Source organism: Callospermophilus lateralis, chromosome 7, assembly GCF_048772815.1.
Source record: "Callospermophilus lateralis isolate mCalLat2 chromosome 7, mCalLat2.hap1, whole genome shotgun sequence".
Classification (NCBI taxonomy): Eukaryota; Metazoa; Chordata; class Mammalia; order Rodentia; family Sciuridae; genus Callospermophilus; species Callospermophilus lateralis.
In genome coordinates, this window is record NC_135311.1 from 106,920,480 (window position 1) to 106,934,101 (window position 13,622).

Consider the following 13,622-nt stretch of genomic DNA (forward strand, 5'->3'; position numbering starts at 1 on the left):
GTCTGCTACCTCCATTAAGCATTCTTCTATAAGAATACTTTTCTGACTATAATCTCATTACTAGTTATGTTTTCTTAATACTCCCAGACTAGATTGTAAAGGTTGCAAGGAGGGGGAAGGTGTGTTATTCATACAGTAACCTAATTTTGGCAAAGGAATCTGACTGAGACTCAAGTTCTGATACACTAACATTACAAGGTCCAGGAATCCAGGTGTTTGTCCTTTCTTTTCATCTCTATATCCCAGAATCTGACATGTAGTGTATACCTAATGAATATTGATTGCTTGAATAAAAGAATGAATGAGCTAGGCAACTTAGTGTGACCTGCCTCGAAATTAAAAAATAAAAATAAAAGGACTGGGAATGTAGCTCAGTGGTGGATTGTCCCTAGGTTCAATCCCCGAGATGGGTTAATGTGGATTTTTACTTATTCTTTTTCACCCAAGGTTCATTGAGACCCTCTGAGCTAGGCAATGTGGATCTAAGTAGCAATATTTGATACAAAGCCCACTGAGGCTACAAGTGCAGAGCCCTTAGTTTCCTTCCACTGATACATAAGTCTTGTGGGCGGTGAGGGGGGCAGACCAAGTTCCTGTCTTCCCACTGTTAAATTAGGGATGGAGCAAAGACTGCTGTTCCGTGGAGTAGTGGAGTAATATCCCTGATCTCCTGAAAGTGATCCAGCAATGTCTAGCCTCTACCACAGCCCCCAGAGCCTTCTACTCCCTGCTTCAGCCCACCTGGTCCTGGCTCAGGGGCAGGCATGCTGTGGAGGAGTATCTCTGTTGCAAAAGACCTTAGGGAAAAGGGGTGCCACTGCTCCCTTAGTATGAGAGCAGCCGTTCACAAGCCCTCCACCACCCCAGCCAGCTGGTCCAACTGGAAAGCCCAGATAAGTTTTAGTTCTGGCCAAAACTGGTTTGGCAGCTTTGGGGGTATGTTTCTGGATGACTGACCCTCCCCACAGCAGGTGCTGGCAGTTTTGCCAAAAAAATAAAAAAGAAGAAGAAAAAGGAAAAGGAAAGAAAAAGAAGAGGGAAGGGGGGAGGTGTGGGGTTGTGGACTAAAGAAGCTGAAGAGGATGGCTAAATTTGAAACACTCCAAACTTCTGCTCGCTTGCGAGAAGTGCAAGTTTACACTTTAGGATTGCCCCCACGCACTCTCGCTGCATTCATTTCTCACACACTCTCCTTTGTAAGGCAGTTTTGTTGCAATGCAATTTGTTTTGCACTGAGATCCTTGAGGCTATATAATTATAGCCTAGCGCGCGAATTTCAGTCAATGCTTTCCACCGCACCCCATGCTATTGTTGTTGTTATTATTATTGCAATTGCATCTCTCCGCTCTTTCCCCTCCCTACCCGAATCGCGCTCCGGCTGTGATTGCTCCGGTCTGACTTTGCGAGCGGCGGTGCGCTTCCAAACCCCCCTTATCCGCCCCTCGCCCCCCTCTCCCCCCTCCCTCCCTTTTCCGCGCCCAGGCGAAAGCAGCCGATTGGCAGAGCGGTGCTTTCAGGAACAATAACAGTGGGGGGAGCCCGGTCCCGGGGAGCCGCCCCCGCCCCCCGGCCCGGCAGCGCGGCCCGCGCCCCCCGCCGCGACCCCACCTCTGCGCCCGCCCAGCGGGCTGACCAGCCAGACCGGGGCCCGCCCCCGGCGCCCACCATGTACGCCTTTGTGCGGTTCCTGGAGGACAACGTCTGCTACGCGCTGCCCGTGTCGTGCGTGCGCGACTTCAGCCCCCGCTCCCGGCTGGATTTTGACAACCAGAAGGTGTACGCGGTATACCGGGGTCCCGAGGAGCTGGGCGCCGGGCCCGAGAGCCCCCCGCGTGCCCCCCGCGACTGGGGCGCGCTGTTGCTCCACAAGGCCCAGATCCTGGCGCTGGCAGGTGAGCGAGCGGGCTGGGAGGGACGGTGGGACCCGGGCGGGGGCCGGGACGGGAAGAGGCCGGGCGCTGGGCAGAGGGGGCCTGGGGAGTCAGTGCTTGCTCCGGTCTCCTCCTCCCGCCTATCCGGCTTCTCTTTAAGGGATGGAGTGTCTGTAAGGGACCAGACCAGTTAAAAAGACCACAGGGTCCCCTTTGTCTTCCTGCTTCCCTGACACTCCCGCGCTGTCAGTCTGCCTTCATCTCTTCATCTGTCTGTCCTCTTTCTGATTCTTTGTATTCTCCCTGCTCCTTCACTTTCCATTTCTCTCCCTGCCGGTGTGTACCATCACTGCTCTCTCACCTTCTCTCTACCTCTCTCTGTTCCTTCCCTCTCTGCTCCTTTCTGTCTCAAGTTTCTCAAGTGGTCTCTCTCCCTTTAAGGCCCTTAGCATCTCCTAGGAGTGAGGAGTAAGACACATATTGTTTGATCTTTAAGTGGGAATCTCTCCTTCCCAAAGGAATCTGTGGCATCCTTGTCCCGTCTGGGCCATCATTAGACTGGATAAGGAAGCCTTGAACCTCAGTGCACTAGGCACCACTCTCCTGCCTTTCTCCAGCAAGGTAGCAAAGGTAAGGAGGAAGAAGCTCTAAGGCATTCCTCAGCTTCCACATCCATCTCTGAAATCACCCACAGGCTCTCTGAGTGAGAGTTAGAAGCCAGGAAAGAGCTTCTAGGTCAGGTTACCACAGCACCTCCCCTCCCTGCTTACTCAGGGCCTGAGACTTAGGCAAGGCAGGTGGTCTCATCCTCATTTGACAGAGGATGACACTGAAGTTCAGTTGGTGATAGGACAAGACCAGCCCTTCATCCTCATGTGCTGTGCTGAGAGGCACCTTTTCCTTTGTAAAGAGAAGACAGCTGGCCCTCTTTACAAGCTAGTTCTAAGAGGCTTAAATGCAGACTTGTGGGCAACAGGAAAATATCACTTCCTTTTGGGTAAGCAACCTTTTAGCTGCTGCTGGTTAAGAAGAATGTGCCTTACTTAGAGTGGGCACACACAGTCACTCACCCTACCTCCCACTTAGAAGAGAACACCAAGGGTTAGGAACAGAAGGGAAGACATTGTCATTGTTTTGTAATTTGAGGACCTTTTCTATTTTTTTTCCAGCTTCCTTTTTCTTCCTCCCATTTAGCCTAAAAGATGAACCTCATATAATGACTTGCCCAGGATCTTGTGGCAAGTTAGTGTAGTAGTGTAGTAGAGCTCAGCCTCGTGACTGTTTCCTGTCCACCACCTTATGTTGCCTCTGCAAAGGAGGTTTGAGGGAGTGGAGGCGTGGAAGAACTGTATGCTGATCAACAACACCTCCTGGGTCTCTTTTTGACAAGCTGTAATCTTTCCACCTGCCTTGTAAGCCCTGGGGCATAGGACTATAGGCCCACCTACCACCAGACACCCCCAGAAATACTGAGCAAATGGAAGTAAGGTTTAGAAAAGGGAACCCTTTATAGCTGATTAGGTTTTATTTTGCTGTTTTGTTTGTTATTAATTACTAAAGAACGAAATTAGAAATTTATTCCCCAAGAAGACAGGCCTGAAGAAATTGTAACTAGGTTATAAACTTAGCTTCTTTTTTGGCTAAAAGAAAAGAAAGCATGCTTTTTGATGATTGTGTCATACTCCTGGATCTGGGAGGGCCCCAGGACAGTGGAAGGAATGTATGTCAGAGGAAGTAAGCGACAAGGGCTTTAATGTGTAAAGGCTGGTTTCCTCCTTTGGAGATTGTTTATCCATCCACCTATTCATTCATTCACACTGTGCATGGCCCTCCAGGCTCTGCAGACAGACCATTTAGGCACATGGCAGCCCACACCATCTCTGATTTTAAAATCAACATTTAAAATCTGTTTTTTAAAGTCTTCCTAAGTCAGATACTCATAGTTGTCGTCTGAGAACAACAAATTTTGAACCTGTAAACTATTCATCCTTCAAGCTGAAATGTTGATTAATTTTTTGGATTATTAAAAAAAATCTAGGCAACATCTAGAAACTAGCAGAATATATACAGAGAAGTGCAGCACCCATTTGAGCAAAGTAAGATAGAGTGCTTCCCATCACCTCTCAATTTTTTCTTGGGAGAAGAAAAAAAATGTGATGTTGACTAGACCACATTTGGAATTCCAATCAGCTGGTTAATTTTTAAATTGAAGCTGCTGCCCTGGGTCCTAATTGGAAGGACCAGGGTGAGTTTGCCAATTTATTTATCCTGGGAGAACTCTCCTGTGTGCCTTGGAACCCCATCTTGACATAAACTTGGTGGTTCCGAGAATTGCTTGCAACTTCATCTTAAAGAGCTCATCTGGCATCTCCTGGACATAAATACAGTTGTTCTGTGGCACCAAGTATGAGGAGGTGATTCTTCAAGGGGAAGGCAGAGGTGGCTTTATGTAAATAGATTTCTATTAATTACTCCCTCTCTGGCTCCAGTAGAATGGTTTCAGAGGTAGCAACAGGACCACTTTATGGCTTTCAAGTGAGAAGTATCTTTCTTAGTATTTGCCCAGGCCAATCCAGAACTGTTTTAAAATGTACCTCTTTTTATTCCCAAGAAGTGTCAAAGGCCAACTGCTATGGGACTTTGTACTCTACCACCCGCAGTGGCTTATGCCATGGCTTCAGTTGTGTTGGACCCTGGTGTATGGCTCTCTTCTCACTAAATTACAATTCTAGTACAAGGAAAAATAAAGTCCCACCTTTACTGACAATCTTTATATGTGCTTGTATCTCTGTTAGTCCTCTTGGAGACCCTTTGGTAGATATTGCTATGATTATTATTTCCATTTTATAGATGAGAACACTGAGATGCAGACATTTGCCTGGTACATAGCTAATAAATGGCAGCCAGAAATGGAGCACAGATCCTCCAGGGTCAGGCCTCTGTTTGGCAATCTCCTTGGTAAAGTAGCTAATGTTCCTATCAGCTACATAGCATGGCTTGGAATGAGGAGAAGGAAAGAAAATGCTTCCATGAAGCTTACATAGATAGCTCAAGGCCAGTTTTCAAACCAGAGGACAATCTTAATTTCTGAGTTTTCAATCCCACTGTTCTTTCTCTTCCTCTGCTACCAGCCTCCATTCTACATATGCCTCTTTGTCCTACCCTTCAGTTGTCATTTGCTTGAGGAAATCCTCTCAAAGGAACTCCTGTTCTCTCTACTGGGAACAGGAGCTGCCTTTGAACTGTGTGATATCTCCTCACACTCATTTATTTTGCCAAGCAGGTTGTGAAAGTAAGAACCACCCATTTGGAGAGCTGGCCATTATCTAACTGCAATCCAGCCTGTTCATGGTATTGACATTTGTGGTTTTAGGGGCTAAAACTGGTTCCTCTAGGCTTAGTCTTAACATTCTACATTGTTCTCTCTGGACATCTATATTATTATTGTTGCCTGAGTTCAATAAATTCTCCTTGTGGTCAAGGGTTCCCTTACTACTTCCTATAGGCTGACCCAGTGCTTTAATAAGTGATACACCAAGGCACTAAGCCCAAGGCACTAGGATGAAAATGATGGCATGATCCAGGGAGGACAGGGGTGAAATTTTCAAATTCAGCTATGTAGTGTTTTGTGTGCAGGGGGATAGTCAAATGGGCACTGTCTTCATGGGGTGTGTTGTTTGGTCACCCCAACATATGCAATAATAGGGGTAAGAGCCTGGCAGTAGGGAAGGATGCACAGGGAAGGAGGCAGTTCTAGGTGGGTTGGTAACTTCAGTTTTTCTCTTCTAGTTCCACTAGCACTGCCTGCATTCAGGCCTCTGCCTCAGCTCCTACTCATCTAAACAAGCAGCCTTCAAATTGATCACCATGTCTCAAAATCCATTTTTCAAGTTGCTTAATTGACAACTTTCCTTAGAACCTTCTGTAGCTCCCTATTTCCTGCTGATTAAAGTTTCAGAATCCCATAGACCAGCCCCAACCCCGCCCCCACCTTAATTCTCTAGCCTCACCTACCTTTCCCCTTTGCCCTAGAAATGTGGCATTTCTTGCTACTCTACGAACACATCCTCAAGCACTCCTTTGAGCCAGCCAGAATGGATAGATCATTGTCTGATAAGGGACCTCTGCCTAGTGGAGCTCACCTTCTAGTGGGCTCCAGCCTATTAGGTCCTATGAGAAAGGAGACCCTGCCTCTGGGGCATTCCCTGTACCTCCCTCTGACCTCATGTGAGGGCAGAAGTCTCTTTCCATTTTGTTTGTTATACATGGATAGATGGATTATAGCATCTTCTGACTGGGCTGCCCTCCATGTACCTCTCCTCCTGCCAGATGGTGAACCCCTCCAGGACAGGCGCCTGACTTCCTTATCTGGGCATTGCAGAACCTAGCACATAGCCCCCACTGGTTGGGCTGTATTGAACTCCTACACATTAGGGAGATAAGTGCATTTTTATGTTTAGGGAGAGGAAGTAGAGGGGACAGGAACCTCTGAAGCAGCAACTTGTTTTTCAGAACAGAAACCTGCAACAGGATTTTTGAGGTTTCATTCAACTTTGTTCATCTGGAAAAAGTCAACATTCTTTATCACTCCCTCAACTAGAAGAAACCCCACACTTGGGAGAAATAGCTTCCAAAGCCACGTTCTTCTTGCTTTGGTAATTTTAGCTCATTCAGGGCTCAGGTCCCAGCTTGGCATTGTCAGTCCAAATAGATTACTTGCTCCAGAAATGCTTTGGAACTTCTACAAAGTTAGCAGCTAAGCAAGGGACTAGCCGATTCCATATGCAAAGATTGTTGCATGTCATCAGTGGGAGACTGCCAACCAAAGGATTTATTTTTTTAAAAAAGCAAGTGAAAACTTTTAATTTAGGTTTTGACATGTTCTGCTGATATACATTGGAGCAAAGATTGGAACTTGCCTGCTGTCATCTGTTGCAGATTCTACTGGAATGTTAACCATTGAAGGTTGAGTCTGATGTGAGTTTTTAGTACTCAAGAACCACGTATTTGTTACAACTAAATAAAATGTGCTACGGAGTGCTTCAGAGTTCTGGCTTACAGTCTGAAAGAAAAAATTTTCCCAGGCAAGTTGAGGTTTTGTATGATATCTTGTTATTCAAAAGTATACTAGCTTTTATATTAAAAAAAAAAATCACACCAAAAAGGTGGAATCCAAATTGAGGTCTTTGACTCTAAGACCAGTTTTCTTTCCAGTGTGCCTACCTGTTTATTCTTATCAGAGACAGGAGAGTGTGTTCTGTTATTACCAGAAAAACATACCCATAACCTGAAGAAATTTTCTTTGGCTCATTTAAGTTCTGCAGGTATTGAATTGTGCTATGTAGTCAGCTATATATTGAAGGGAAATGCCTAAGGAGGAGTATGTATTGTTCCTTGCCTGCCAATTATATATTAGGTACCCACAAGCTTCCAGGTTCAGTGCACACACACTATCTACATCCTTGTGAGATAGGGCTTCTTGCTTTTCCCATAAAAGGGTTATTCAAACAACTGTTTTGTGAGTTCTGTAGGTGTCAGGTAGTGGGCTGTCTTTCCACATAGACTGAGCTAGTGGAGAAATGTGTCTGTCCATCAGAAAGTCTGAGACCCAAGCTATGGCTGTGATAGATTTGGCATATATTAGGAAAGCAGTCTCCATAGCACCTGCTAACTGACTGGTTGCAATGCTATGTGTGAAGATGAAGAGGTGATCTGGGCCTTCTTATCTCAGACACTAGAAGAGTAGCTAGTTGGAATGGCAGATGATTTGTTTAGTTTTGGACCTGCTGATTCCTAGGGGCCCATTGAACATGAAGGCAGCTATGCCAGAAGAGCAAGTGGGCATGTGGTCTGAGGTTCAGAAGAAAACCCCAGGCTGAAGATCTCAATTTGGAAGTCATTAGCCATGGGAGGAGTGATGTCACAGAGGGAGAGAAACGTGCAAGGACAGAACTCTTCAGAACAGTGGCTTGTAAGAGCACAGTTGAGGAGAAGAGCCCATAAAAGACTGGGAAGGAACAGTCACAAATACTCTGAAAATCAAGGGATAACCAGGAGCCATGGTGTTCTGGAAGCCAAATGAGGAGAGAGGTCTTTGGATCCCAGATCTGGGTTGGTTTGTATTTCTTGTAACTGCACAGCAACTACCTTTCCTCTGAGCTCATCACTGGTAAGGCATAGGATAGGGCAATTAAACATATAAGCAGAAGAAAAGATTTGCACGGGATATTTTGGTACTTTTTCATTTCTGAGCTTTATACCATGGAGGAGGATCAGACTTGTTCTTTGGGATCCAAAAAGTAAAGGTAGAATAGAATTCCTGGGCTAGTGAACACAAGATAATAGCAGAGAGAACAGATGAATAATGGAAAGGGCTTCCAGCAGGTGCTGAGCTCCCTGTCTCAGGAGGTGGCAAGCAGGTCAGGGATATTTTAGAATGGAATCTTGCACTATGGGAGAGTTTGGTTAGATAACTTCTAGGTCACTTCCTTAAGTACCAAGAAGTAAATGTTAGAGAGCTGAAAGAGGATGGTCTTTAAAGTTGAATACTCTGGGTTCACATGTGAGTCTGCTACTTATCTATTTAAAAGCTGTGTGACCTTGGGGAGATGACCTCACTTCTCTGAGGTCCAGGTGCTCATCTGTAGTAGAGATAGTAATCAGTTGCCCACTATATTATTTAGTAAGGTAATATGCAGAAGAGTCTGGCATGTGGTAAGCAATTATTAAATACTGACAGCTGTTAGGAACTATGGTGAGCTAATAGATGCTGAGAGAAGAACAGTCTGTGTGGGTGTGGCACCACCATTTGTGGAAAGGAGTGTTAAGAGGAACAAGCAAATGTAAGGAACTTTCAAGTCTAAAATTTAACCTTTATGTTTTAAGTCCTTCTGGGGCTTGACCTAAGCAATGAAGGCTTACCATTTTTCCCCTTGTTTGCCCCTGTATGCTGGGCCACCTGGCAACAGTCCTGATGAAGCACAGGAGGGCAGCTAGACAAAGGACCCAGCAGAATGGCATGACAAGGTGGTGGGGGTGAGAGCCAGGAGACCCACTGAAGCAGCCTGGCAATGGCTCCTGTCGGGCATTTCTCAAACATGCCCACCTGGCAGAATCTTACATATCATCTACTCCTACCATGTACTGCACAGATGAGAAAGACCCACAAGGCCCTTGGATGGCCAGTAGTCACACAGCTGAAGGACCAATTGACGTTTTTTAGTTCCCATGTTTCATAGAAAAGAAAACCAAAAGAGAGAACTGGTCACCCAGCAAGTCAGTGAGAGCCAGGCCTCAATCCAGTGTCTCCTGATTTCTTCCCGGTACCCCACAGCAGGGTACGCTTCTTTTTGTTGTCTTGGCTGGATATTATGCATGAAACTTGAGAATTCTGTCTGCTTTGGATTTTATAAAAATAAACACCATAGGCCAGAGAATGCATTGTGCCTGTCTTTCCTGTGCTATATCTGTTTTTAATGCAAACATCAGACTTCACAGAGTTTTTGTGCAGATGAAAACTTTAAACTTCTATATACATATTTATAAAACAAGACAGAACCTTTGTTAAACATTTTATGTTTAGCCTTTTAGGATCTCATCCTAGCTAACAGACATTTGATTATTTTAATTATCCAGCTTGATTATATGTAAAATGGGAATCAGGAAAACATTTCTCCCATTTTTACTGTATATTACAGATTTTTCACTTTTGAACACAAACTTGCATGGGTTTCCTAAGCACGTGCCTCGGTTTTCTAAAATACCTTTTGCTCTTTACCATGCCTCCACTTTTCCCCCAGTGATAAGTTTAATGAGATGTTTGTGCCTCTCAGATTAATACCAAATACCAAGTCCTGTTGTGTTTTTGAAGAGCATATCTTCACCATATTTAAAAAAAAAAAAAATTTCTTTTTGGCTTTGAATAGAGACTGACTATATTGGGAGACTATTTAGAGCTTGGTGGCCTTGATAAGCTTTGTAATTCAGGAGTCAGGTGTGAGTCCTACTTTACATAATGTTTAGTTCAGTTTGGGAATTCATCACAGCATCCTCTGAGGGTGTAGGAAAATTTTTGAGAAAGGCAGATACTTTGAAAATTATATCAGTACAGCCAATATGGGCCTTTTAGTTGCATTGAAAAAGTTACAACTTGATAATTTTTATTTTTTCCTATAGGCTAATTAGGTAGCTAATTAGGAACAGGTCTAGGTGTCAAGTAGACTTGGTTTGAAATTGTACCCCTGCAGTTTATGTCATAGGAAAGCCACCTCAGTTCCTGCTTTAATACATTAACTGTGGGAATTGAATATAGTAATATTCATAAAGAATTTGGCACAGAACTTGGCACATGGTAGGTACTTGCTCAACATTTGTTGAAAGGATAAATGTAGCTGGCCTACATCATAGGAGTGAGAAAGGAGGGGACAGATAATGCTCAAATCCTTGGTGGCTTTTCCTGCCCTAGAGACAAGAGAGTCAGAAAATTAGCATGGTGAAAGTTGTCTCTTCAGAGGCTACATATTTATTTCTGTTTGCACTAAAACTGATTCTTTGGCTTTAAGTTTGAAACAAGTGAAAAGGCAAGTTGATCAGAGAACTTCTTCATCCCTCTCAGTCAACTGCGAGTTTCTTCTTTGGTTTCTAGGAAGTCACAGCCAGAAACATATTCCAAAGTCACATTAAAATGCCACATGAAATATTTGCTGTCTTAGATGATCCACACCACTGTTCACCTTCATAAATGTGACCAGTCAAGAGTTATAGCTCCTTGTCGCCCTATGTTGGGTCTCTTCCTCATACCCCATCCATCTTTCTTGCCACTGCCACATAAATCTTCCTAAAACATCTCTTTCATCATGTCTCAATCTGTGTCAGATACCTACAGTGGTTCTCTTTGCTGTGGGACAGAAGCCAAACACATAACCCACAGGGGTAGCTCCCTGCCGCTGTTTATTGACATCTATTACAAGGAGGACACCGAGCTTGGTGCTTTACATGTGCTAATTCTTTGGAAAACATTTCTTTTTTTTTTTTTTTTTTTGTACTGGGGATTGAACTCAGGGGCACTCAACCACTGAGCCACATCCCTAGCCCCTTTTTGTGTTTTATTTGAAGACAGGGTCTCACAGAGTTGCTTAGGGCCTCATTAAATTTCTGAGGCTGGCTTTGAATTCATGATCCTCCTGCCTCAGCCTCCCAAGCCACTGGGATTGCAAACATGTGCCACCAGACCAACTAGAAACATTTCTTTATCCCACTTTACTGATAATAAATAGGAGACTTGGACAGCTTCATTTGCTTGCCTAACTAAGTTCCCTCCTGCAGTCAGAGCCAGAGTTCTAAACTCTCTGAGGCCACTTGATTCAAAAGCCTAGGTTGTTTTTATTAGATTCTGGGCATCCTTCTCCCAACCATTTTTTTCTACTTTTTGTTAAATACTATTTTTCTATGGATTAAATGTGGATGTGAGATATCTACCTTCAACTTAGGAGGGGGGTTAGGAAGGCTTAGAGATAAGGTTGGCCTTGTGTGAGCCAGCATCTCCCAGAAGTCAAACCTTGTATTCTGGTTCAGATTCTTGGCATGTACTGAGTTGTTAGGGCCCCAAACTCAAAGACCACTTAGCATAATGCTTAACCTCAAACAAGGGCCCAGTAACCATTCATGACCTTCAGAAATGGAAGAGCAGAGGCCTTAGGTCTTCAGAACCCTCATGCAGGAAACATGGCTCATGAAGAAGACTGAAGAACAGAATAATGGGGCCATGAGGTGGCTCTCAGTGAAATCTCAACATCCCCTTTGGCCAAGCATCAAGATGGTGGAGATCCAAATCAAGTGGTGTGTGGTAGGAGGTACTATTTCCTTCTGTCCCTTTCCTGAGTTCACTCCTGTCACTTCTGAGTATAGTGGACTATTCAGATTACTTTTCAAAGAACCCAGTCAAGCTCTGAGGCCTGGCTACCACCAGTTTCTGCTGTGTCTGGCAATGATTACTGCTTTCTGAAAACTCCTTGAAGACAGAGTATCTAGCAAGAAAGAGTAAAGTAGGCTTCTACTTTAAGCTTCAGACTGAGGAATGTAGATGTATCTATAGCCATCACTCACTCATTCATTCAGTATTTATTCTGGCTGAATGTTCTAGGCATGTGTTTAGAGGAGATGGAGCTTAGCTTATAGAGGCAGAGAGATCTTCATCAAATCTTGGCTCTGCCCCTTCCCTGCTGGGTAACTTCAGATAAGGATTTTATTTCTTTGAGATTCATTTCTTCCTTTTTGAAAAAAAAAAGTGACTAATGATGCCTTCTTGCAGGGTTATTGTGAGTTATAGTGATACGTGTGAAGAGCCATACAATAGCATCTTGTACATAATAGACATTCCACAAACAGTAGCCTATTTTATAGTTGAAGTACTTTTAATAAAACATAAAATCCAACACTTTAACCATTTTAAAGTATGTGCAATGCATTGTTTCTTATTGTACTCATAATATTCTGCAACTCTCACCATTACTTAATTCCAGGACATTTCATCATCCAAAAAGAAATCCCTGTTACCCATTAAGCAGTCACTTCCCGTTGGCACCTTCCCCGTGTACTTGGCAACTACTAATTTCTGTCTCTATGGATTTGCCTATTCCGAATGTTTAATATAAATGGAGTCATCAAATAAATGACTTTTATGTCTAACTTCTTTTACTTAGTGTCATATTTTCAAGATTCATCCATATTATAGCATGAATTAGTGTGTCATTTCTTTTTATGGCTGAGTAATATATCTGTTGTATGGATATACCATACTTCGTTTATCAGTTGACAAGTTGCTCGACATTTGGGTTGTTTCTGCCATTCAGGTATTTTGAACAATGCTTCTCTGAATGTACACGTACAAGTTTATGTGTGGGAGCACATTTTCATTTCTCTAGAGTACATACCTAGGAGTGGAATTGCTGGGTCATATTAAACACAGAATATTCTATGTTTAAATTTTTGAGCAACTGCCAAACTATTTTCCACAATGATTGCCCCATTTCACACATCTACCAGAAATGTTTGAGGGTTCCAATTTCTACACATCCTCCCCAATACTTGTTTTTTCTTCACTTCTCCCATTTTTCCCAATTGTAGCCATCCTGAGTATAAAATGATATCTTCTTGTAGTTTTGGTTGACATTTTCCTAATGGCTGATGATGTTGATTATCGCTTCATGTGCTTACTTGAAGTAAGCACATGAAGTGTCCTTTTTAAAGTTATTTTTTCATTAAGCATTTTTGTTTGATGAGTCCCTATTGTGTGGCTAGTCCTATAATGTTGGCCCACTAGAGGATACTAACACTCTAGAGGGAAGGGGGACCTCTAAGGAGGTAATTGCAGCAGAGTGAGATAATAGACTATGGAAGAAAGCATCTATAGTGTGTAATGGGACCTTTGAGAAGAAAGGAGGAGATGAGTGGAGGCTGGGCAGTTTTTCAAGCAGACAGTGAAAGAGGAGGGCATTCCAGATGCAAACAAGAGCATGGAGCCTCGAGTATAACTGGTGGGAATGAATTATACTCCCATGAAGAGAAAAATGACAGACAAGAAGAGCGCAGCTTACTTGAGTTCTCACACCTATGAAGTGGTGGAAATGGACCTAGAATGCCGGTTGTCTGACTTCTAGTTCTTTCCACAACTTGCAGACTGACCCTCAGCAATTCTTAAGTTGACACTCAAGGCGATTTCTTCTCTTCCCCCAACCACCTTACCTTCTTCCC

At 43.7% G+C, this 13,622-nt stretch overlaps 2 protein-coding genes across 2 annotated transcripts in view; both read left to right on the forward strand.

Moving 5' to 3' along the window:
• Agbl4 (AGBL carboxypeptidase 4) overlaps positions 1 to 13,622 on the forward strand; it is a 1,194,123-nt gene that overhangs the window by 960,107 nt on the left and 220,394 nt on the right. The gene's annotated exons all lie outside the window — the stretch shown is intronic.
• Bend5 (BEN domain containing 5) overlaps positions 1,542 to 13,622 on the forward strand; it is a 46,290-nt gene continuing 34,209 nt past the window's right edge. Inside the window, exon 1 of the mRNA XM_076862787.2 lies at positions 1,542 to 1,892. Coding sequence (XP_076718902.1) covers positions 1,667 to 1,892 — 226 coding nt within the window. The 5' untranslated portion in view covers positions 1,542 to 1,666. The remainder of the gene's footprint in view (positions 1,893 to 13,622) is intronic.